Source organism: Pecten maximus, chromosome 15 (genome assembly GCF_902652985.1).
Source record: "Pecten maximus chromosome 15, xPecMax1.1, whole genome shotgun sequence".
Lineage (NCBI taxonomy): Eukaryota > Metazoa > Mollusca > Bivalvia > Pectinida > Pectinidae > Pecten > Pecten maximus.
In genome coordinates, this window is record NC_047029.1 from 22,756,183 (window position 1) to 22,781,268 (window position 25,086).

The 25,086-nt window shown below is 38.7% G+C and overlaps 1 protein-coding gene across 1 annotated transcript; it reads left to right on the forward strand.

Annotated features, from left to right (window-relative positions):
• The first annotated feature begins 1,964 nt into the window (after nucleotides 1–1,964).
• Nucleotides 1,965–17,250, forward strand: LOC117343941. The gene is made up of 17 exons (XM_033906508.1): nucleotides 1,965–2,025; nucleotides 2,851–2,923; nucleotides 3,411–3,525; nucleotides 3,796–3,975; nucleotides 4,480–4,621; nucleotides 4,800–4,899; nucleotides 5,559–5,659; nucleotides 6,555–6,720; nucleotides 10,493–10,643; nucleotides 10,964–11,091; nucleotides 11,765–11,891; nucleotides 12,070–12,198; nucleotides 12,789–12,912; nucleotides 13,333–13,440; nucleotides 14,212–14,387; nucleotides 14,688–14,843; nucleotides 16,821–17,250. The coding sequence occupies exons 1-17, from the start codon at nucleotides 1,989–1,991 to the stop codon at nucleotides 16,914–16,916; spliced, it is 2,109 nt and encodes a 702-aa protein (XP_033762399.1). The 5' UTR covers nucleotides 1,965–1,988; the 3' UTR covers nucleotides 16,917–17,250.
• The last annotated feature ends 7,836 nt before the right edge of the window (nucleotides 17,251–25,086 follow it).

A 25,086-nucleotide genomic window follows, 5' to 3' on the forward strand; every position in this document is an offset into this window, starting at 1 on the left:
TATACCCCACCCGGTCCAAGGGAGGTAACTGCTAAGGTGATATGCACCCCTTATCTGCAAACTTTTTAATAAATACTGTAAATTTATCTTACATCGTTTGTTATTTTGTTGTGTAAATGGCAGTTATACCAGTAGGTCTGCTGCATCTAGGCAGTTTATTACTTATATTTACGTTCTATTAATGAATCGCAAAAATAAAAAAAATATGCAAGTGAGATATTCATACGCCCTCAGGGCAACTTCAGTTATACTCTCATAGATGAAGCTGCTTTTGGTAGGGATTTACTAGTAATATATAAGGGCATTGCCACACCAAATGTAAATATAACACTTTACAATGAACATTTACTGTTATTTTGGTACCGAATATGTCAATATGACATACACGAGGTAAGCGTAGTGATACATTCGATTTGAAGATCAAGTTTTTACAAAAATTAAGATGTATCCAACATTGTCAACTAGAATTAGTATAGTTGTAATCAACACGATTCAATTTATTTCCAAATGCAACATAGCATATAGGATTCCAAGATACATATATATCATACAGCAATGCATGCATACAAAATCTTTGAAACGAGCACCATTTCTAAATACTACGATTTTCGTTTTTTTCTGTATTCACAGTTAATTTCCACTTATTCGACTATATTAATTATCGAAATTATAGGCTGTAGCACAACTTTCTAAAAAAGAAGTTTCAAAGTCGTTTCGAAATTACGTTTGATTCTAGTTTATTTGTTTTTCTTTCTTTTTTTCTTTTTCTTTTTCTTTTGTTTTGTGTTTTTTGTTCTTGTTTTTTTAATTTTGCCCCCGTTTTTGAGGCAGCCTCCGGAACTTCGAATAACATCGGTTGGTATTTTAAGTGGGAACCACTTTTATTAATTTCTTTCGATTTTCCGACCAAGCATTTCTAAATAGATGCCACTTAGCTGAAGTATATTGTAGTGTAAACTGCCTAATTATCAAGTGGATTTTTCTCAGAAACTTTCTGAATTAAAAAACAAAATAAAAAAAAAAAAGCTAAGTGATGTATGTATTGGGGCTTTAAAGATACATCTCATGGAGAAGGTGTGGTCAACGGCTATGGAGATTTAACATTAATTAGCGCCGTTCCCCACAATTTCTTTTAGTTTTTTCACCGTGTAGATACACACATCAAAATGAACTATAATAACATAAAGGCGTAGTTGACCTCCTTACACAACACCAAGTCGAGTCAAGAAGATACCCTTATAAAATGATTAACAATTTACACAGGCAAATGTAGATTTGAAATCAGTTAAATATCAGTTTAAAATGTATAAAACTGTTATTTTGATAGCAAATATGTCATATTTGCATACACGAGGTAAGCGTAGTGATACATTTAATTAGAAAGTTTATATGCATATGGAAAGTTTTAAATAAGTATAGAATATAGACTGTGATTACAACTATACTAATTTAAATTGATAATGTTGGATACATTTTACATTTTTTCTTAATTAAATGTATCCCTTCGCTAACCTCATGTATATCAATATGACATATTTGGTATCAAAATGACAGTAAATTTACACACTGTTAACAGTTTTAATTAATTTTCAAATCTACATTACCCTGTGAAAAGTATTAACCGTGTTGTTAGGGTACACCCTTTATTCAACTTGGTGTTATGCAAGGAGGCCCACTGCGACCATCAGTATTAATAATAACTAATAATTTATGTGGTTATGGCTCATTTTTCTGTCTCTACAAATGGTGAAAAAGTTAAAGAAATTGATGTGGGGCCAAATGTTGACCCCATCTATCTCTCTTTCAAATATTCTATAATACTTAGTAACGTCAGCATCACTGTCGACACGACATGGACAAACTTTGTTCTTTGGTCACCAAGGTAATACCATTTAACTGCCAAGAATAGGCGACAAGGCAATTCCATATCTTTGTGTGACACATGTCGTGTGTCACACGTACGACAGAGATAGGGGTTGGAGGTGACCATGAGAAGTGTACTTGTCGCCGTGTATTATGGTATTGGTGAGTAATCCCTTCCTGTTTCTCAGTTTCGAATTCAAGTGTTTTGATAATTTAACTGTAAATATTTACAACAGACTACAATTAATAAGCCATTGTTTTATTGCATTTCCTGATTTAGTGAGCATTGTAGATTGTCAAATAACATAATTACACAGACATGTTATATATACGATACACAGTACAACATTAACACATTGAGATACGGTTCGGTGGTGTGTTGGTTTACGCCCTACGTACAAATCAGTTTGGGACGGTGTCCTTGATTGATGTGGTGGATGTTTTCACGTTAGTTCAATTACACATTGTCACGATAGCTGGACAAATCACCCGGCAAACAGTATGCTGATAAAAGGCCTATGATTCCTTATCATCAATACAATTTCAAAGCTCTCGGCCAAAGAACAAAATGGGTGCAGAGGCCGTGTCAATGGAGACATTAGGAATAATGTTAAGATATAAGAGGATTTTACTTATGCAGCCTTTTGACTACCAATGCATTCACATATTAAATATCACATGCAAAAAGTTTTTAGTCTCGGCAAATCGTTAATATAATAAAAAGGAAATAAAAGGAAAAACAGCAACGACCCTAACACACTCCCCTGTGGTACTCCACGATAGTGGTACATTAGTTTGTTTAGCAGTAACTTCTAGTATGTGTGTAGCAAACATTAAACTATATACAAGGCTTCATTAGGTTTATTAGCAAAAACTATCTGTATTAAAGGAAGACAACAAGCTCTAAATAATGTTGTACATTATGGACAACATTCAATAAAACAAAACACAACTATGTCAAAGTAACCTGTAGACTTTCGTTGACAGGGTTGGTCAGTATTTCGTCATCTGTCGCCGGAACCGGAAATGTGTGTAATTCGTCACTCTTACCAAGTAATGCGTAAGTATTACACTCCAAACAGTTTTGAATTCGAGCAAATTAATGTTAAATTGTGAATCAAATCATTTTATGATGTTTCTTTGAAAAATAACTATATAGGTATGAAATACGTTATATCGTTTTATATATATCATTCTTGTTGGTCCGGACGGAAGAACGCAGAGGTTTGGTAACTTTATTTCCTGAAAAAAGTGAACGAATAAGAGCACATTAAATTAATAAAATAATCAAAAATAAATGAACAAGTACAAGATGCAATCAACCTAGCTAGAACACAGATGATATTATTAATACACTGTACAATGAGCGAGTAGGTTTGATTTGTACATGCCGTTGAATACGGTCTCTCAGTTGACGAAACATACTTCTTCGCTCAATGCGAATATGTGGCCGGGTACAAAGTTCGAATCCTGTAGGATTCTAGAATATCCTGTTCTTATCATTTTATTGTAATATATACCTACAAAATAAGAGTCTTATGTTATAGATCATATACTAACAAGATATATAGTGAGGACAGCAGTGTCTGGCTGAACCCTGGACGTGGTTTTTATCATAAACTGATGACGTCATCAAATGTAGCGGAATTTGATGCGATAAAGGTAAGAACGAGAACGTATGCAGAAAGTGTCATGTCAATGTATTGCTATGCGTCTCGCTAACAGTAAACTATAATGCCAAGTGTCACAAACAATAGAGTGTATTTCTATTGTTAGGTATCTCGCAACCAATGGTTCCATCATATATAGGTAAACGTATTACAATACATTTAGCAGATACATTTATTTTCATCAAACCATACTGCAGGGTACACAATCTTACCTTCTGAGTTACATGTGGAATGGAGAAGATTTTGCAGTGTTATTTTATAGGAGTCGACACTGGACTGTTGGCGGGGACGGGACGGTACCACGCTGTTGTTACGCCTCTATCTATTGGATGACGTTTCAGGCGCTGCACTATCCCAGAGCTTCCTTGACAACATACGCCATGACATGACTACCGTACACAAGGCTGGTTGGAATGTGGTACTAAGGTTCATGTACAACACTGTGAGTATAAGACTGAGTATAAAACTGAGATTTGATAAAAATACTCAGGTAATGAATTTATATAACTTCTCTTTCAAACCTGCATTACGATGGCTGTGCAATAACATAATAGAAAAATAGTATTGCGTTATTTATTTATTTTAAGTCGGCTTCAACCTTTACTACCAATGTCACCAATGAAGTATATATTTTCGCGAGTCCAATTTTAGCGCATTATCGAATTATACATAGGTAAAATGTCTTCATGTCAATTCAGGTCAAATTCAGGTCAAGTACAGGTTAAATTTATCTCAAGACATTTTGCCTGTGTAAAAGATTGTCGCATTTATCAATTAGAGCATTCACGATGTAATATCAAATACAGTGCAATTATTCAAACAAGAAATCCGTTGCAAAAATATTATCCTCTCTAAAATATTGCATTTTCAGTCTTTCTTGAGAATACAACCATTTCTGTTGACGATCTGGTACAGATATATTAAATGCTTGGTTCTAAATTTCTAGGACCTGGACATGACCTACAATACACAAGCCTCGGAGCCTACAATGGAAACAATCCTGGGTCATGTCATACAGCTAAAACCAATATTCCACGACTTCGAGGGAATTATAGTGGCGATACAGGCGGGCTTTCTAGGAGAATTAGGTCGGTATCCAATTTTGTTGTAATAGCAGGTATTCTGAAGAGTAGAACAACAATTATTATTATTATTCTTTTAATTGTTATTATATTTAATTTGTTTTTCTTTCCAGACACACGATAGACTTTTCTTCTTTGGGTTTTTAGGTGTACGACAGATATTATCCTCTTTGTTTCCCTGCAGGTCTGTGGTATGAACCAGACGTATCAGGAGAGACGGCTCCACCTAACACAACTTACACACAGTTGTTCCGAGCGCTGTTCCAGAATGTACCAGCATCAATGTGAGTCTCCGAGTCCAATATCATCAATTGTTAATGTTCTAGCGCCATTAGGCAATGTCACCAAATTATTTACATGCTGAATATATTCGATTGTTTATTGGGTTTATTGCCCCGTGAAGCCAGGGCCATTGCTAGGCGGAGTCACCGTGTAGTAGCTGATGACTACCTCACTGAACAGTATATAGGAGGTCGGTCGCATTCAATCCAAGTGTCTTGCCCATGGACACAACCACAACAGTACCGACTTCTACATCCACGGGTAGGGAGTGTCGAACCAGACACCTCGGATCTTCACCTGAGGTTAACGTGGTCAGCGCTCCATCCCTCTGAGCTACCCGCTGTACTGGGAAAATACCATCGTCTGTGTATGGGTGATATGGTCACCCATTGATCTCTGTATAAAAAATTGTCAACACAGTTCTCATTTCAGATAGTGCATTTTGTTACCCAAGTAAGGAATAATTTGATAATTTTCCGTGTCACAAAGGACCGGATATATCTGATATTCCTTATTTCCCCTATTTGGAGAATTTTATGACACATGGTAATCAAGTATATATCTTGTAAATTATCCGCTTACATTTTTCTTGATATAATATGTAAATAATGCGATGTGAACTAATTTGATATCAATACTTCCTGGTTCCTGTCCGCTCCAGCCCTTTACAAGTACCGAAGCCCGAGTATAAACAGAATTTCGTGTCCCAGACAAGTACTTCCTACTTCGATATCCTCACCAAAAGCGACAAATTACGAGTAGGTATGTAATTGTTAACTTGTGCATATGTATGTTGTGTGTGTTTGTTTTATTTTTTGCACACGTGTTAACTTTTCTGGATGTGAGGCCATCACGTTTAATATATACCTTGGGTAACTAACGTTTGCGTTGTGTACCTGACACTTATGTTGTGTTTGTAGCCTTCCCCTTTTGTATATGACCTTGGCGTTTCATACTTGACCCACCTTAACCTTTTACATCCGACCTTTACGTTTTGTACCTGACCTTGATCTCACCTTAACCTTTTACATCCGACCTTCTCCTTGTGCAGATGACATTTAGATTGTGTATCATGACCTTTGCCTTGTGTGTAGACCTTTGCCTGGTGTGTATGATCTTTGCCTTGTGTGTATTACATTTACCTTGTGTGTATGACCTTTGCCTTGTGTGTATGACCTTTGCCTTGTGTGTATGACCTTTGCCTGGTGTGTATGACCTTTGCCTTGTGTGTATGACCTTTGCCTGGTGTGTATGACCTTTGCCTGGTGTGTATGACCTTTGCCTTGTGTGTATGACCTTTGCCTTGTGTGTATTACATTTACCTTGTGTGTATGACCTTTGCCTGTCGTGTATGAACTTTGCCTTATGTGTATGACCTTTGCCTGGTGTGTATGACCTTTGCATTGTGTGTATGACCTTTGCCTGGTGTTTATGACCTTCACTTGGTGATTATGACCTTCGCCTGGCGTGTATGACCTTTGCCTAATGCTTCTCCTTCACCTTGTATATTTGACCTTTCATCTAGTCTAAATGACCTTAAATTGGGCTTCTGATATGAAAATATGTATCCTTTTATCATACATCTGACGATATGATGGGTCTTCACGTAGTTGTCTCTTCCGTTGCCTACATAATGCCTTTTGTGTCCTTGCTATAGGATACTTCCATGAATGCCTTCTCGGCGGCGACACCAATCACTTCATCAACGCGTTTCCTAGACTGAATCTTGGCACTCTACCCAATATGACTTATGTTACTGTGGATACCAAGTATAATATAATGGGCGGTAGAACTTGTCATCCCGGCGATACCAACAACCAAGAGTAAGTAAAATGATACTGAAGGGCAGCCTTGTCATTCTGGCGATACCAACAACCAAGAGTAAGTAAAATGTTACTGGAGGGCAGCCTTGTCATTCTGGCGATACCAACAACGGCCAACAGTAAGTAAACTATTACTACAGGGCGGTCTTGTCTTCCCGGCGATACCAACAACGGGCCACAGTAAGTAAACTGTTACTACAGGGCGGTCTTGTCTTCCCGGCGATACCAACAACGGGCCACAGTAAGTAAACTATTACTACAGGGCGGTCTTGTCTTCCCGGCGATACCAACAACGGGCCACAGTAAGTAAACTGTTACTGGAGGGCGGACTTGTCACCCCGGCGATACCAACAACGGGCCACAGTAAGTAAAATGTTACTGGAGGGCGGACTTGTCACCCCGGCGATACCAACAACCAAGAGTAAGTAAAATGTTACTGGAGGGCGGACTTGTCACCCCGGCGATACCAACAACCAAGAGTAAGTAAAATGTTACTGGAGGGCGGACTTGTCACCCCGGCGACACCAACAACGGGCCACAGTAAGTAAACTGTTTCTGGAGGGCGGCCTTGTCTTCCCGGCGACACCAACAACGGGCCACAGTAAGTAAACTGTTACTGGAGGGCGGACTTGTCACCCCGGCGATACCAACAACCAAGAGTAAGTAAAATGTTACTGGAGGGCGGACTTGTCACCCCGGCGATACCAACAACCAAGAGTAAGTAAAATGTTACTGGAGGGCGGACTTGTCACCCCGGCGATACCAACAACCAAGAGTAAGTAAAATGTTACTGGAGGGCGGACTTGTCACCCCGGCGATACCAACAACCAAGAGTAAGTAAAATGTTACTGGAGGGCGGACTTGTCACCCCGGCGATACCAACAACCAAGAGTAAGTAAAAGGTTACTGGAGGGCGGCCTTGTCTTCCCGGCGACACCAACAACGGGCCACAGTAAGTAAACTGTTACTGGAGGGCGGACTTGTCACCCCGGCGATACCAACAACCAAGAGTAAGTAAAATGTTACTGGAGGGCGGACTTGTCACCCCGGCGATACCAACAACCAAGAGTAAGTAAAATGTTACTGGAGGGCGGACTTGTCACCCCGGCGATACCAACAACCAAGAGTAAGTAAAATGTTACTGGAGGGCGGACTTGTCACCCCGGCGATACCAACAACCAAGAGTAAGTAAAATGTTACTGGAGGGCGGACTTGTCACCCCGGCGATACCAACAACCAAGAGTAAGTAAAATGTTACTGGAGGGCGGACTTGTCACCCCGGCGATACCAACAACCAAGAGTAAGTAAAATGTTACTGGAGGGCGGACTTGTCACCCCGGCGATACCAACAACGGGCCACAGTAAGTCAACTGTTACTGGAGGGCGGCCTTGTCTTCCCGGCGACACCAACAACGGGCCACAGTAAGTAAACTGTTACTGGAGGGCGGCCTTGTCTTCCCGGCGACACCAACAACGGGCCACAGTAAGTAAACTGTTACTGGAGGGCGGCCTTGTCTTCCCGGCGACACCAACAACGGGCCACAGTAAGTAAACTGTTACTGGAGGGCGGACTTGTCTTCCCGGCGACACCAACAACGGGCCACAGTAAGTGAACTGTTACTGGAGGGCGGACTTGTCTTCCCGGCGACACCAACAACGGGCCACAGTAAGTAAACTGTTACTGGAGGGCGGACTTGTCTTCCCGGCGACACCAACAACCAAGAGTAAGTAAAATGTTACTGGAGGGCGGACTTGTCACCCCGGCAATACCAACAACCAAGAGTAAGTAAAATGTTACTGGAGGGCGGACTTGTCACCCCGGCGACACCAACAACGGGCAACAGTAAGTAAACTGTTACTGGAGGGCGGACTTGTCTTCCCGGCGACACCAACAACCAAGAGTAAGTAAAATGTTACTGGAGGGCGGACTTGTCACCCCGGCGACACCAACAACGGGCCACAGTAAGTAAACTGTTACTGGAGGGCGGACTTGTCTTCCCGGCGACACCAACAACCAAGAGTAAGTAAAATGTTACTGGAGGGCGGACTTGTCACCCCGGCGACACCAACAACGGGCCACAGTAAGTAAACTGTTACTGGAGGGCGGACTTGTCACCCCGGCGATACCAACAACCAAGAGTAAGTAAAATGTTACTGGAGGGCGGACTTGTCACCCCGGCGATACCAACAACCAAGAGTAAGTAAAATGTTACTGGAGGGCGGACTTGTCACCCCGGCGATACCAACAACGGGCCACAGTAAGTAAACTGTTACTGGAGGGCGGCCTTGTCTTCCCGGCGACACCAACAACGGGCCACAGTAAGTAAACTGTTACTGGAGGGCGGACTTGTCTTCCCGGCGACACCAACAACGGGCCACAGTAAGTAAACTGTTACTGGAGGGCGGCCTTGTCTTCCCGGCGACACCAACAACGGGCCACAGTAAGTAAACTGTTACTGGAGGGCGGACTTGTCACCCCGGCGATACCAACAACCAAGAGTAAGTAAAATGTTACTGGAGGGCGGACTTGTCACCCCGGCGATACCAACAACCAAGAGTAAGTAAAATGTTACTGGAGGGCGGACTTGTCACCCCGGCGATACCAACAACCAAGAGTAAGTAAACTGTTACTGGAGGGCGGCCTTGTCTTCCCGGCGACACCAACAACCAAGAGTAAGTAAAATGTTACTGGAGGGCGGACTTGTCACCCCGGCGATACCAACAACCAAGAGTAAGTAAAATGTTTCTGGAGGGCGGACTTGTCACCCCGGCGATACCAACAACCAAGAGTAAGTAAAATGTTACTGGAGGGCGGACTTGTCACCCCGGCGATACCAACAACCAAGAGTAAGTAAAATGTTACTGGAGGGCGGACTTGTCACCCCGGCGATACCAACAACCAAGAGTAAGTAAAATGTTACTGGAGGGCGGACTTGTCACCCCGGCGATACCAACAACCAAGAGTAAGTAAAATGTTACTGGAGGGCGGACTTGTCACCCCGGCGATACCAACAACCAAGAGTAAGTAAAATGTTACTGGAGGGCGGACTTGTCACCCCGGCGATACCAACAACCAAGAGTAAGTAAAATGTTACTGGAGGGCGGACTTGTCACCCCGGCGATACCAACAACCAAGAGTAAGTAAAATGTTACTGGAGGGCGGACTTGTCACCCCGGCGATACCAACAACGGGCCACAGTAAGTAAAATGTTACTGGAGGGCGGACTTGTCACCCCGGCGATACCAACAACCAAGAGTAAGTAAAATGTTACTGGAGGGCGGACTTGTCACCCCGGCGATACCAACAACCAAGAGTAAGTAAAATGATACTGAAGGGCGGACTTGTCACCCCGGCGATACCAACAACGGGCCACAGTAAGTAAAATGTTACTGGAGGGCGGACTTGTCACCCCGGCGATACCAACAACGGGCCACAGTAAGTAAAATGTTACTGGAGGGCGGACTTGTCACCCCGGCGATACCAACAACCAAGAGTAAGTAAAATGTTACTGGAGGGCGGACTTGTCACCCCGGCGATACCAACAACCAAGAGTAAGTAAAATGTTACTGGAGGGCGGACTTGTCACCCCGGCGATACCAACAACGGGCCACAGTAAGTAAAATGTTACTGGAGGGCGGCCTTGTCACCCCGGCGACACCAACAACGGCAACAGTTGCAAATATACAAATGCATATCGTGCGGTTAGTTTTGATAAAACAATGATATTAAGAGGTTAGCCTATGAATAACAATAATAAGGCCTATGTTGCAGTCTGTGCGCCGATTCCCTGGAGATGTTTGAGAAGATCCATATGACGTATTTGGATGTAGAGGATCCTGATGAAACACTGAAATATTACAAACATCATAACTGCTTTACTGGTATCCACAGCCGACTCGGCTACCAGCTGTTTCTTCACACAGTAAGTCTCGGCATCAAAAATAGCGCGGGAATTAGGAACGTTACCTTAGACACTGATTCCCGCTGACGACGTTACGCTTGACAAGGCAGTTCATAATTCCATCATTTATGATTAAAATGTTATCTAATGTGTATTTAATCTTAGAAATAGCTGCATATGAAGCAAGTGGCGTTGTCAGGTTTTACGCTGTCGCACTTCGAGTTGTCGTTCTTCGTATTGTCACATTAAGATAGCGTCAACGCGTCAGCGCAAGATGGCCGGAATCGCTGAATAACCATAGTTTAAGCCAATTCATATGTCCACGAGATTCCATCACTTAGGTTGACCTGCCAACTGCGGCAAACGCTGGGGAATATATGTGTTTCCACGTCAGTCTAGTAAACAAAGGCTTCGCTACACCCGCCCGGAACCTGGACATATTCCTCGTCCTGGAACTCAACACAACCGTGTAAGTTGTATATCAGAGATAGCGTTATCGTGCAAAACTTTGTAGGCCTAAGGTCTGTACCGGTAGTGTAGTTTTCGTTAATTATTGTACAAAACTTTGAAGGCCTAAGGTCTGTACCGGTAGTGTAGTTTTCGTAAATTGTTGTACAAAACTTTGTAGGCCTGTACCGGTAGTGTAGTTTTCGTTAATTATTGTACACAACTTTGTAGGCCTAAGGTCTGTACCGGTAGTGTAGTTTTCGTTAATTATTGTACAAAACTTTGTAGGCCTAAGGTCTGTACCGGTAGTGTAGTTTTCGTTAATTATTGTACAAAACTTTGTAGGCCTAAGGTCTGTACCGGTAGTGTAGTTTTCGTTAATTATTGTACACAACTTTGTAGGCCTAAGGTCTGTACCGGTAGTGTAGTTTTCGTAAATTGTTGTACAAAACTTTGTAGGCCTAAGGTCTGTACCGGTAGTGTAGTTTTCGTAAATTGTTGTACAAAATTTGTTATGACGCAGGTTATTTCATCTGCTGCGTTCAAACACTTTTTCCAGACACAAATGATTAGACAGAAAGTCACGTACAGTTTTAATGATCATTATACCTATGTCTTTGAAGACATATACGGAGAAAACTAAGTACGTGGCCATTTAACCACCCATCTAACTATACGCCTTTTCTCCTCTGTAGAGTATACAGAGTTGACCTGCACCTCAGGAAGGGGTCTGAGAAACTTTGGCAGCCCGGACGCGCAGAAATACCACTGGTTACAAAGTCAGTTCAACTGGTCAGCGATATGCCTCTTGGACAATATAAGGTATTCCCTATCAGTAATATAGATTACACCACCATGTTTTGGTCGATGAGTATACATGAGTACCAATTCTATCAAAGAGCTTATCATATCAGGTAACCAGTGACATTGTCCTTCAAACTGACCTCCACTTACACTCTATGTAGCCATGTTAACTAAAGTCAGCTTGTTTTTGTCAAAGGTGTACCTCGCCCTTGCCGAGCCAAAATGGCTGAACGATTCCAATTATTACATACTTCTTGGAGGAGAGTACCATGGCCAGCCCACTGCCAATCCTATAACAGGTTTCAACTACTTAGGCGAGGTTCAGGTAACGCGTGAAAATTATTATATTCGTTTTATATACAAGGTTCGGGTAACGTGTGGACATGAATATCTTTGTTAAAGATGAGGTTCAGGTAACGTGTGAACATTAATATTTTTTCTGATATGGTTCAGATAACGTGTGAACATGAATATCATCTATCGCATGTTCTATTTAACCTTGTTGCTCTTTCAATCTGACATCAAATATATCATTAAGAGAAAGAACGAATTCCTTCCCAAGTCCGAGTACTTCATCAAAGAAAGAACGAATTCCTTCCCAAGTCCAAATACTTCATCAAAGAAAGAACGGATTCCTACCCACGTCCAAATACTTCATAAAAAAGAACGGATTCCTACCTAAGCCAAGATACTTCATCAAAGAAAGAACGGATTCCTACCCAAGCCCAAATACTCCATCAAAGAAAGAATGGATTCCTATCCAAGCCCAAATACTTCATAAAAAAAGAACGGATTCCTACCCAAGTCCAAATACTTCATCTAAAAAGAACGAATTCTTACCGAAGTTTATATACTTGCACATTTTGTGCTGTCCGACAACTTAATTCTCGTGTACTTTGTTATTTTTTTTTTCAGATTCTCCCACCCAAAGCAGTTTCCTCCTCTTCGCAATCCTCCTCTTCCTTCGCTCTTCCCTCGGACTCTATGCAACCTTGGTCTGCGCCAATGCACACAAAACATCTTAGGAATTGGACAGCAGGTAAGTATTCTATTGTCCCCACCCAGCCTCTTTCAATTTGATACATATATTTCCCAGAAATACAACTTCTCTCTTGATTTTAATTTATTTTTTGCAAATTTTTGCAGACATGTAATATTAATTACATACTGTTTCTCGTTTAGGACTAGTTATCTGTGTAAGGTTACCTGTTGAAAGTTTTATTTTTTTCTTGGTATACAATGAAACTTATGACAATAAATATAAGAAATGTTCCTGTTAACACTTCTGGGACAAGGGGCACGACCATTGGATCTCCATGTTTTCTAACATTTTTCTCAATATGACCAAATTTAATCGTTAGTGCTGTTTGTATATCTTCTCATGACTACAAAGAACGGGATATGATTGAAGTGTGGCTGTTAATCATACTAGGTATTGCCTGGTATTGTTTTTAAACAGGAAGTATACCGCCGAGTTGTACAGCACTGCCGTCTGATAAACCGTCCACAATAGTACCACCTACAACTACTCCCGTGATCCCAACAGGGGTCACTCATCAGTTTCACCGTAAGATCTCTATTTATCTGTATGTCATCGTTCTGTACCTACGAACGTATCCGCCGTACGTCATCTTTCTTTTACGTCTTTAAAGTTGATATCAGTTTGTGTGTACAGTGTCTTCTAGTCCGATATTTTACTGCGTTATCATCGTTTATGCCTATTTTTTAGCCAACCATCATCAGATTAGGGGGTAATCAAAATGTTCTTCGTCCGGCATCTGGTCGGCGTCCGGTGTCTGTCCTGTGTCAGTTCGTCCTAAAACATTTCTTGTTATTTTCATGGATCTTTCTCAAATTTCACTTGTAGGTTTCTCTTGGTCATATTCTTGGACATATTATATTTTAGACTGGTCTGAAAACAAGATGACCGACAGGCAGCCATTTTGAGTTTTGAAAGTTTGAAATTTGTGATCGCTATTTCTTCAGATTTCAACTGCATGTTCCATTTAATTTTTTGATGATATTTCTTTCATTTAGATTCCTCTTGTATTAGTTGAAGTTTGTTCCCCCCATTTCTCAGAGAGTTCTTGATCGATCGATCTCATATATATTATGTAGGTTTCTCTTGTTTTCAACTGATTAAGATAAAGATGAGAAATGAAAAGAAGAGAGGAACCAGTCTGATAGAGGTCGAATAAAGGTCATTCAATGGTGGGCGCTAATAATCATCTGGAATCTCTTGTCTTCTTTTACGCCAATTTTCGACATTGATTTTGTGCAATGTGCTATGCCATTATTTCCATCTGCCGTTCCGATACCTATGTCATACCCCTTATAGGTTACGTAACATGTGACTCAGTGGAGGTGACGAAAGCTTTGTTAAAGTATACCTACTTCAACTCGTCTATGGCTCTACCTTGTCCAGACACAAACCCACATTCGTCGGAGTCCATCTTACAGCGGTTTTGTCAGGCACCTCCAGCTTCGAGATGGGTCCCTTTGTATGGCGTAAAGGTAATGAAACGTCATGGCAACTTATCAAAGTCAATCTCAGATGGTTTCTTTTTGTTTGAATAAAATGGTCAGCCGAATTGGCAAGGTTTATCCTACTGACGTCATTTGCGGATACATTTTGTATAACATTTTTCTCTAGTGCCGTTAGCATTGTCGGTGATAGAACAATTTCAAAAGATAGCAACGTGTAACCCAGTAGCGTCATTGTGACGAAATAAAATAACGAATAATTTTACCTCTTTGGCACCATGTGTACGAGATTTGAAAAATACAAATACTTCAGTGACGTTTCCTGTACAGGTGATAGACCACTGTGACGACATAGCAAAGTTTACTCCAGTAGCATTCTTTAAGTCTCTTCTTGGCGTCTCTGTATACGATCGTGGATTAAATGGAGGAATGGCTGGCGTGTTCTTCGGCTGTGTGGAAAAAGACGGAGTTCTTAAAAGTGTCAAGGTAAAGCATTAACGCAAGGTAGTGTATAAGTATGTACCTTTATTGGCAAAATAAGGCCCCTTCTGGCTGGCTGTTCGATGACTTATATGAAGTGTAGCTCACTCATTGAATGGTTTAATTAGGGCTTTTCACCAAAAGTGGTGAAAAGACCTATTGTTTCTGTTCTGTTTATTATTATTATTATTATTATTATTATTATTCTTCTGCATTTTATTTTGTCACACAAATTGTGGGAAAATGGTAAAAGGTATGCCAAGTCAGTTATGCCTATTGTATATGGCATGAGTTGAAGGGGTGACAGCAACATCTTCAAGTAGGTCAAGAAACCAAGATGGCCGCCATGACGTCAGATCTTATTTTGCTTAAGTGGCCATAGCTCCAAAACGGTAACAGTTAAAATAATTTCAAAGATATATTATTGTAGGACTAATCAGGGGCCAACTTTTAATAATGCATTGTTTTGAGGTCAGAGGTCAAATGAAAAAGCTCGCCTGAGGGTCAAGTTAGTCTATTTTTAGAAAATCTTCATTTTTCCTTCTTTTTCAAAAATTCTTTCGAAATATGATGCAGAATGTCATTCTAATGAATTTGACGTTTTCAGTTTTTCTGTGACACATACGGTTTCTGTTGTACGCCATTTTGAATTTCCCCCTATATATTTCAATAGAAAAGTGTGTACATTTCAAACTTCTTCTCAAGTTCCACCTGTGGCATTCAGCTCAATCTTAGCTGAAATAATCCTTGGAATGTCTTGGCCAAGTTATGTTATTTTTTAAGTTGGTTTGAAATTCAAGATGGCCGCCATGACGTCATGTATTGAAAAGTTTAAAATGGCCATAACTCTAAAAGTATTCATTTTACAAAGGTCATGTAATAATGTTATTTGTAGATAATGACTAGCGCTAACTTTTACTCACCAAAAGTTTTAAGGTCAGAGATCGAGGTCAAATAAAAGAGTTCGCTATATATGGGGTTAAATTAGTCCATTTTTAGAAAATCTTCATTTTTCAATCTTTTTCCAAAAAAAGTTCTTAGTATGATGTAGAATGTCATTCTGATAAATTTGACCTTTTCAGTTTTTCTGTGACACATACGGTTTCCGGTATACGCCATTTTGAATTTCCACTATATATTCTATATTAAAAATAGTTTTACATTTTAAACTTCTTCTCAAGTTCCACCTGTGGTATTCAGCTCAATCTTAGCTGAAATAATCCTTGGATTGTCCTGGCCAAGTTATGTTATTTTTTAAGTTGATTTGAAATCCAAGATGGCCGCCATGACGTCATTTATTAAAAAGCTTAAAATGCCCATAATTAAAAAAGTATTCATTTTACAGTGGTCAGGTAATTATGTTATTTGTAGTTAAAGGCTGGCTCTAGCTTTTACTCCCTAAAAGTTTTAGGGTCAGAGGTCAAATAAAAGCGTTCGCTATGGGGTCAAATAAGTCTATTTTTAGAAAATCTTCATTTTTTAATCTTTTTCCAAAAAAAGAAATTTAAGTATGATTCAAAATGTTATTCTGATGATTTTCATGTTTTTTGGTGTTTCGGTAACGTTTACCATTAACGCGGAACGCCATTTTGAATTAATTTGGCATCAGATATATAACGGCATCTGAGATATAACGTTAGTTGGACGAGGGGAGATAACTCGTACAAGGCTGTACGAGTTATTTCCCTTCGTCCACTCCTTTGTTGAAATGTAATATCTCAGATGCCAGATTAATCAAAACTAGAATGTGAATGACCTATCAAGTGTTCTAAAATAGTTTTTTATGTTTGGAAATACCAAGCCTTTAAGTCATTTATGCTAAATAGTGAAAAGCCCGTCAAATTGTTCCGAAACAATTTCTAGTTGTAGACGATCCCGTTCGGTGCATGAAATAAAGAGTTTGTCATAATGTATAATACCCCTGTCACATCACATATAACTAGTAATACGAGTTCTATAAATAAGAGTCATATATATTTACAGATCGGTATCCAGCTGTGTGGTTTCCCGTTTGACGTCGCCCTGATCCATCCCGGTGATGTGGATTTACAGTCGCTATACGTCGTCAATCTTTTGTAGGAACTGTCCGGCGTATTATTCCCTAATAAACACGTGTATTTAAACTCTACTGTGTAGACTATATCTGACATGGTATGAAGCATCTACAATGGCAAGATGTCACCTCAACTAAAACCTTAAATTGAACTTTCAACATTTTAATTCTTTGAGGCTATTTTAATAATTAGTATTATTAGAAGCTCTTGTCAATTAAACTTCTCGCCATTTTTCTCTGGGAATTCGGTTTGTATGACTGGTAGATATATCCAAGACGGTTGTCCTTGACGAAGTCTAAGAGGCTTATCCTTTCGGGACACCTGGTCTTGTACATTTTAAGGGTACCCATGCAACTTTATATTGTGTTCGTGTTTGCCCTCGTGTCTCGTGTTTTGTGTTTTACCCTCGTATTTTGCCCTCGTATTTTGTATTTTGCCGTCGTGCTTTGTCCTCGTTTTATTTATTTTTAGTCAGTTTCTTTTGCATGCTGATAGTTTTTAGGTCATCTGACCCGAAGGGTCAGGATGACCTATAGTCATCATGTTTCGTCCGTCGTCGTGCGCCGTGCGTCGTGCGCCGTGCGCCGTCCGCCGTGCGTAAACTTTTCACATTTCAAACTTGTTCTCAAGTTCCACCAGTGAGATTGAGCTGAAACTTGCCTGAAATGATGCTTGGATGGTCCTGACCAAGTGTTGTTATTTTTCGGGTCAGTCTGAAATCCAAGATGGCCGCCATGGCCGCCATTTTGAAAACACATTTGAAACTTCTTCTCAAGTTCCACTGGTGAGATTGAGCTGAAACTTGCCTGACATGATCCTGGGATGGTCCTGAGGAAGTGTTGTTATTTTTCAGGTCGATCAGAAATCCAAGATGGCCGCCATGGCAACCATCTTGAAAAATACATTTTAAACTTCTTCTCCAGTTCCACTGGTGCGATTGAGCTAGAAATTGGTGAGGATGTTAAGGAAGGAAAGCCAATAAAGTGTTGTTATTTTTCGGCTTCGTGAAAACTTTGACATGGCAGCCACGGCAGCCATTTTGTAACATGATTGCGCAATCATGGTTCTTCTGAACAACACCTATTTCAAACTTCTTCTCAAATTCCACCAGTGGGATTGAGCTCTTGCTTACCAGAAATGATCCTGAGATAGTCCTGACCAAGTGTTGTTATTTTTCAAGTCGATCAGAAATCCAAGATGGCCGTCATGGCAACCATCTTGAAAAACACATTTTAAACTTCTTCTCCAGTTCCACTGGTGCCATTGAGCTGGAAATTGGTGAGGATGTTAAGGAAAGAGAGGTAACAAAGTGTTGTTATTTTTCGGCCTCGTAAAAACTTTGACATGGCAGCCATGGTGGCCATTTTGTAACATGATTGCGCAATCATGTTTTTCCTGAACAACACATATTTCAAACTTCTTCTAAAATTCCACCTGTGGGATTTGGCTCTAACTTACCAGAAATGATCCTGAGATGGTCATGGCCAAGTGTTATTATTTTTAAGGTAGGTCAGAAATCCAAGATGGCCACCATGGCCAACAGTGCCACTAAACCTGCAGAGAATGTATACTACAATATTATAAGGGTCTTTAATTTAGAGTCAGATGACCGTTAAGGCCCCTGGGCCTCTTGTTTAAAATAAACATGCGTTGCATTCTGTACGAAGGAAAAAAGTATTACAGGATCTAATTTTAATATTTTGTTATTGTTTTCCCTGTAACACAAATGTTACTCTGGAAATATCAAGCTCTAGCAAACATCAACAGAAATCAATATTTGAATTTTTAATTACAAATTGTTGTATGTTTGTTTTTTGTTGCTATTTTTTTATTTTTCGAAAAATATTTTTATAGTTTACCCTTAGACACAAAAAAACACTCTGAAAATCTCAAGCAAGCATTGACATTGTAAAATGTTTGAAGTTTACATTTTTAAAATTGTTTGATAATTTCTTTTTTGTATCCTGAACACAAATATTTTATTTTTGGAAGTATCAAGGAATCCCTTAAAGTAGAAAATCTTTGAAATTGTGGGGTTTTTTTTTTTCCAAAAATAATTTTGGTTGATGTGGGAGCTAAACCCAGCCCGATGCCCTGTCTTTATATTTTTGTATCTTTTGATTCATTTTTTGTATTTTTAGATTCATGTTATGTATCCTAAGATTTATATTCATGCAAGGCCTTGAGACTGAACAATGGTAACAAAGCATGACGTTGATACAATACTGGAAGTATTGAGCGATTTCCCACTTAATATCAAACCTATTTCACTTTGTAACTGATTGCTAAATGCTCTAGTAAATGTGCAAGCGCGAACGAAATTAAGTGGTTGATAATCTCGTGATTTGATAAGTCCACTTGCATAACAAAAAATAACAAAAACAAAACAAAACAAAACCAACCGGATGCAGCTGGATCGGATAAAATAAAGACCACTTTAAAAACAGGATATAATTAAGTGAAAATGCGATATTTGTTTATTGAAAACGTGCACGTGGTTGATTTTGTATATCAGCTATCTTTGATCCAATTTCTCAGAAGGAAATTGATTGGACCTTTCCCTGGAAAGTACAAGAGCCCTTGGTAACTTTGGAGAGACAAATGAGAATCCAAATTCACAAGCAGTTATTCCCAGACCTCCAGGTATAAGCTTCATGGATATGGCATTCCACGTGAAAAATTGGTCCATCTTAATATAAGTCCTAAAACAATAACGAATGAAGAGGTTTTTTTTTCGCATGTCGGACTTAGTGAAATTTACTGAAATTGACATTGATACGATCATGCTTTGAAACAAACGACGAAATAAAACACTGGAAATCGACAAAGAGATTCAAGATGGCAAGAACACCATGACCGTACAAATAGAGAAAAATAAATAGAAAACTGGCATAATCCTAAACACACAATATATTATAAAGATGAAGCTGTGTCTAACGGAACAATGTCATGTCGTTGCAGGCACAGGTACTTGAGTATTTGTTACAATCCACGTATATTTGGAATTTGAATTCGGTAAAAATGACACCCCTGGTGTTAATAAATGAACACCGGGTGTCATTTTTACCGAATTTAAATCTAGCCCCCCCACAACGGCTGAAAATGTGCTATACCCACAAGGGAAGGTTCAAATACACGTAGACTGTAACACATTCTCAAGTCCCTATTGTTTCAGGGAGGCGAAGCAGAAAGGCATCTTGTGACGTCCGTATTAATTTTTTAGTGACTGGTTTTCTGCATACATGGGTCCGCTTATTGCTAGGTTTCTTTGAGGGATTGCCATTGAGCTTATATGCTCTCGTCGACAATTTGTTGAGCTTTAAATAATACGATCATAATATCTGTTTATTTTTAAACATGTTCCTACACGTAATATTCTGAGGGTAAAATACTCTTCTGAACACTGATTTTCTGGCAATTACACAAATATTTCCGTTGAGAAGATGCTGAAAAAAGCTGAACCAAAATTCATACGTAATAGGATATGTAGAGTAAATTGAACTTATTTTAGATTTAAAAATTAAGACAAGAAAGTCGAAATTTGACGTATGATTTGTATTCATAGTCTTCCTTAAGGAGAGCACCATTGAGCCAGCTATGAAGAATTCGCCCGGATACCTGTGTCTGTTTCATGGACAGGGATATCTCACCCCGAGTATTAGCCTGTCCACGGGTAGGGAAAACAGCCGTTTGATTTATTTTGTTTGACGTCCTTTTAACAGTCAGAGTCATAAAGACAGCAGACACGTGCTATTATGGCATAACGATTAATTGTGAACGTGTCGTCAATGTATTGTTCGTGACATCATACAATAAATTATGATTGGGGCAAAACATAGGGCTGAATTAACGTGGGATTTTAGTTTTTTATGGAGGCGTTTACGCCTGCCATATTACAATCACCTACGAGTTGTGACGTCACAATCTCTCACTTTCATTTTCGTTATATTTCCTTTCACAGTTCATTTTGTAGTTTCTTTCGGTTCATATATGATGTAGTTGAACTATATATACATTTATGAAAACTATCACGACTACAAATAAAGTGCTGTTACATGAAAAAAGGTATATTCAGTATAAATTTCTCTTCGGCGGAAGCCCGGAATTTGAGACCTCTGGTGGTAATTTCTGTAACTAGGGGTAATGATTCGCTTATTAGTCCAAGTATGAGGCACGTCATTGTAGTCCGTCATTCAAAGTAGATGTGCACAGAAATGTATTAACTATGCTGATAATGTTGTGAACATTTCAGGAACTATTTTGAATAAACAATAAGAATAATGTCTTGTAAATATCTACACCTGCATCGATTTTTGCAAATCTATATCGAAAATACTGATTGAAGGGAGATAACTGCCATATTCTGACGTTACCTTACAGAGGACACTTGTTTAACTACTAGGAATAAAGACGGCATAACAACCCAAGCGCAAACAAATTTCCGATTTTCATAAAACCCTCCAGGTTTTGGCTAACATTTCTTTTGTTTACAACTTGGTAGTTTGTTCACGAGATTTTATGAGATTTGGTCCGATATTTAGCGATCACGTGTTTCGTCTGTTTACGTGAGCGAGCACTCTGTCAAAATGGAGGCACGTGGACATGGGCTTCACACGAAGCATCAAAGTGCGATGATTGTCGCTAGAAATTAATATCTATCATTATGAATTAAAGGCAAGTTGCTTACAAAGTTTAAATCTGTTTGTTGACCCACTGAAATAAGCGTTTGTTTATTTAGGACGAAACTGTTTACGATAAGTTGTTCAAGCCTGGCCAGACCACAAAATCACAATATCTACTGCGATTATAGTCCGAATTTTCTGACGATCTTGCTATATACTATATGCAGACTTTAATCAGCTTTAAGGCAATATCAACACCAGAACCTTTCGGATTACTGCGATAACTGATCGAAGTCCCTGTGTTTCAAATCTATGAATCGGCAGACCTACGTGATGGCGTGATGGAATTCGATCGTTTATTTTTCAAAACTAAGAAAACTGGCACATATCTGTCGTGGTGGTCATTTGTGCTGTACCTTCCCCGACAGAGACAATATACAGAATCTGGATTTTTGTGATAAGGTTTACTGCAGTAGCTACTCGCACTCGTAATATATATGAAAATGCTAAATTATTATTGAACCAGCTTGTCTTATTTATATATTATTCAGCTCACGATTCAATGCAAATTTTCAAATGTTTTCATGTAATATATATATATACATTTGTATGCACCAAGCTGTGAAATGTTTGTATTACATAGAATATTTAAACAATACAAAGTAATTGTAAATTAACAAAATGTATACCAATTGCATTTTAACGTACTAGTACAACTTTTTGTTGTTTTCATGTAATATAACTTTTTGTTGTTTTCATGTAAAATGATAAATACATGTATATCTATTGGCAATCGATATACAATCCATATAATATAAGACTTTCTCAAATATCAATATCCTCATAACTTTCAAAATAAATCTATATTTGCTTTTGAAATTTCATTAAAAATGTTTGATTTTCATGTCACGAACAAATCCCTTAAAATGATCATCAATCTCCTTATTGGTCTCCAGAAAGTGTGAAAATAAATGAAACTTTTTTGTCAATAATTCTATTCATTATGAATTCATGTATAACCATTTAGGTTTTTTCCAATGTTGACCTTTAAAACTATATATATATACAAGCAACAATCTGTGGGATGTCAAATATGGAAGGCTATAGCTGTTTCAGGATAAATTGCCAAAAATGCTTATAAGTACTGTTTCTTATCACTGATCACATATATTGGGTTTTTGACTATTATGTGTTATTGCTACTTAAGTGTGAATTTTTTCGGCTTCAGTGATAATGTATTTCTTTGTACTTATGTGCAACAGACATCGCGAGAGTTTAATTCTCCTACATATAATATTGACTCCTACAAAAAGAAGTTGAGTGATCATGATTGGTTGACTACGAGAGGCATTTTATCAAATCTCATATTTACCATACTGATTGCTCATGATCATATTTCATCCGGCCTAGTAAACTCTAGAAAAAACATCTTAATTTATGAAAGTAGCTAACTCCTTTAATGTATGTGTAAAAATTAAGTATATATATATATCGTACAAAACATCAAACTTCTAATATGGTAGAAATGAAACCTACATTTAGGCTGACTGCCTGATAATATTATACAATTTGTACAGAGTTTACAATCCTTTGACATTCAGCTCATAATATACACCATTATAATTTGATCTGTCGTCGTCGGTCTTCTTCTTAAGACCAAGATATCGCAGAATGGTGTACAAAAGGTTCTTAAGTTGTTTTATCAAAATTGTTAATTTCATGGCCCCCTATGTGTCGCATTCTCCCTGGGGAGAGGATACATTTTACTATAGTTTATATAGAAAACTCATCACACATATTTTAGCATAATTTGTTTCATTTTCATTGGAAATTGGTTAGCACGTGGTTAGGGCAAACTTTTCTCAATGACATATTGTCGGAGAATGTCAAGGCCAACGACTTGTTATGGGTTCGAATGTCAAAAATAAAAATCTTATATTGATTATTTTTTTTCATTTCATATGAAAGAACATAGTCCACTGAAACAGAATGTGCATATTTTATTGTCATCAGATAAAAATATGGCAGAAAGATATGGCACTTGGAAAAGAATCATAAAGCTATTTTCTCCAGCCAAAATTAAAAAATAATCCAAAATTGCAGAATAAAGGTTTCTGCTCTTTTATCTATAATATACACATGAAGGCTTGATGTTTGGCGCATCGATAACGTATGGCTGGCTACAAATGTTATACTTATATTTGACATTGACCTTCATTCAAGGTCATGGGGGTCAAATGATCAAGAAAATTCAAAGTTCTTTCAAATTATTAATTTGGGTCACATTTTAAAGAATCAGCCCTTTTAAAGGTGTGTGCAATGCATCAAGGTCAAATAATCAAAATGACGCAGATATGGCACTTTTAAAAAGAAATTCCTACCAAAATTAAAAAAATGACACAAAACTGCACATACACACGAAGGCTGGATACATGTAAGATGTGTGACTGGCTACAAATATTGAGTTTATCTCTCTGACCTTGACCTTCATTCACATTTTAAAGAACCGGCTCTTATGAAGGTGTGTGCGAAGTTTCAAAGGCAAATTATTAAAAATGATGCAGACATGCCCTTTAAAGAATGTTTTCTTGCCAAAATCAAAAATTATCCATAAATTGCAATTCAATTGTTGGCTCAAAAGGGGTCAATTTGGCTCAATTGACGGAAATAATTTCTTCTCTGAAACTAAGCAATCGATATAGCTCATACTTGACTGGTAGCATCCTTTTGGGTAGGGATTCAAAATTGTAAAAATGGTGGGGTTGACCCCCGGGGGGCAGGGTCAAAAGGGGTCAATTGGTTTCTCTGAAACTAAGTTATGGATATAACTCACATTGGTGTGGTAGCAATCCCTATGGGTTGTACGCAAAGTCAATTTCATTTCATGGATTGATTGCACAATTTGGTATAAAACCTACATTCGTATGGTAGCATGGTTATGGGTGGGTATTCAAAATTGTACGAATGTTGGGGTTAACCTCCCGGGGGCTGAAGGATGGGACCAAAATAGGTCAATTTCGCTAAATTGACATTTTTAGAATAACAATAAACCAATGTACATGTACCCATATAAAATGCTTATGATATATTGACAAATAAACTTAAGCATCATATTTGTTTCATATCTCATAAAACCAGGTGAGCGATACAGGCCCTCTGGGCCTCTTGTTTTATCTGTGAAACCATTCAGATCCCAACTCCATAATCTTGCTGGACAACAAGAGATGAACACAATCCTGATGTAAAAATAGGCCCAGGGTTCTTTCCCCACCCCAAGGGCCTTATACAATCAAATTGAATTGATATCAAATATGAAAGTTTTCTTCAATATTTTGCATGTAAAACGCTGTATATTTATATACAGTACCTATAGCTACTAGGCTATTATCTACATCTTGGTGCTAAATTAAAAAGCTACAAATCACAAATCACAGTTTATTGTGAATATTGCCATTGGATCTATTAAAATAGATGGAATTGATATCTAATTTTGAAATAATTGTCCTTAAAAATGAGGTCTTTGTTGAAAAAAAAGTGTAATAACTTTTAAAAGCTGTCAATCTAATTTTGATA

Bases quoted from the DNA above. Each gene is read 5' to 3' on its own strand.
- LOC117343941 (XM_033906508.1), top strand. From the start codon at position 1,989: ATGAGAAGTGTACTTGTCGCCGTGTATTATGGTATTG. The intron at 2,924-3,410 runs GTAAGTATTACA...CTTATGTTATAG, and splicing joins TCACTCTTACCAAGTAATGC to ATCATATACTAACAAGATAT. The intron at 11,892-12,069 runs GTATTCCCTATC...TTTTTGTCAAAG, and splicing joins TGCCTCTTGGACAATATAAG to GTGTACCTCGCCCTTGCCGA.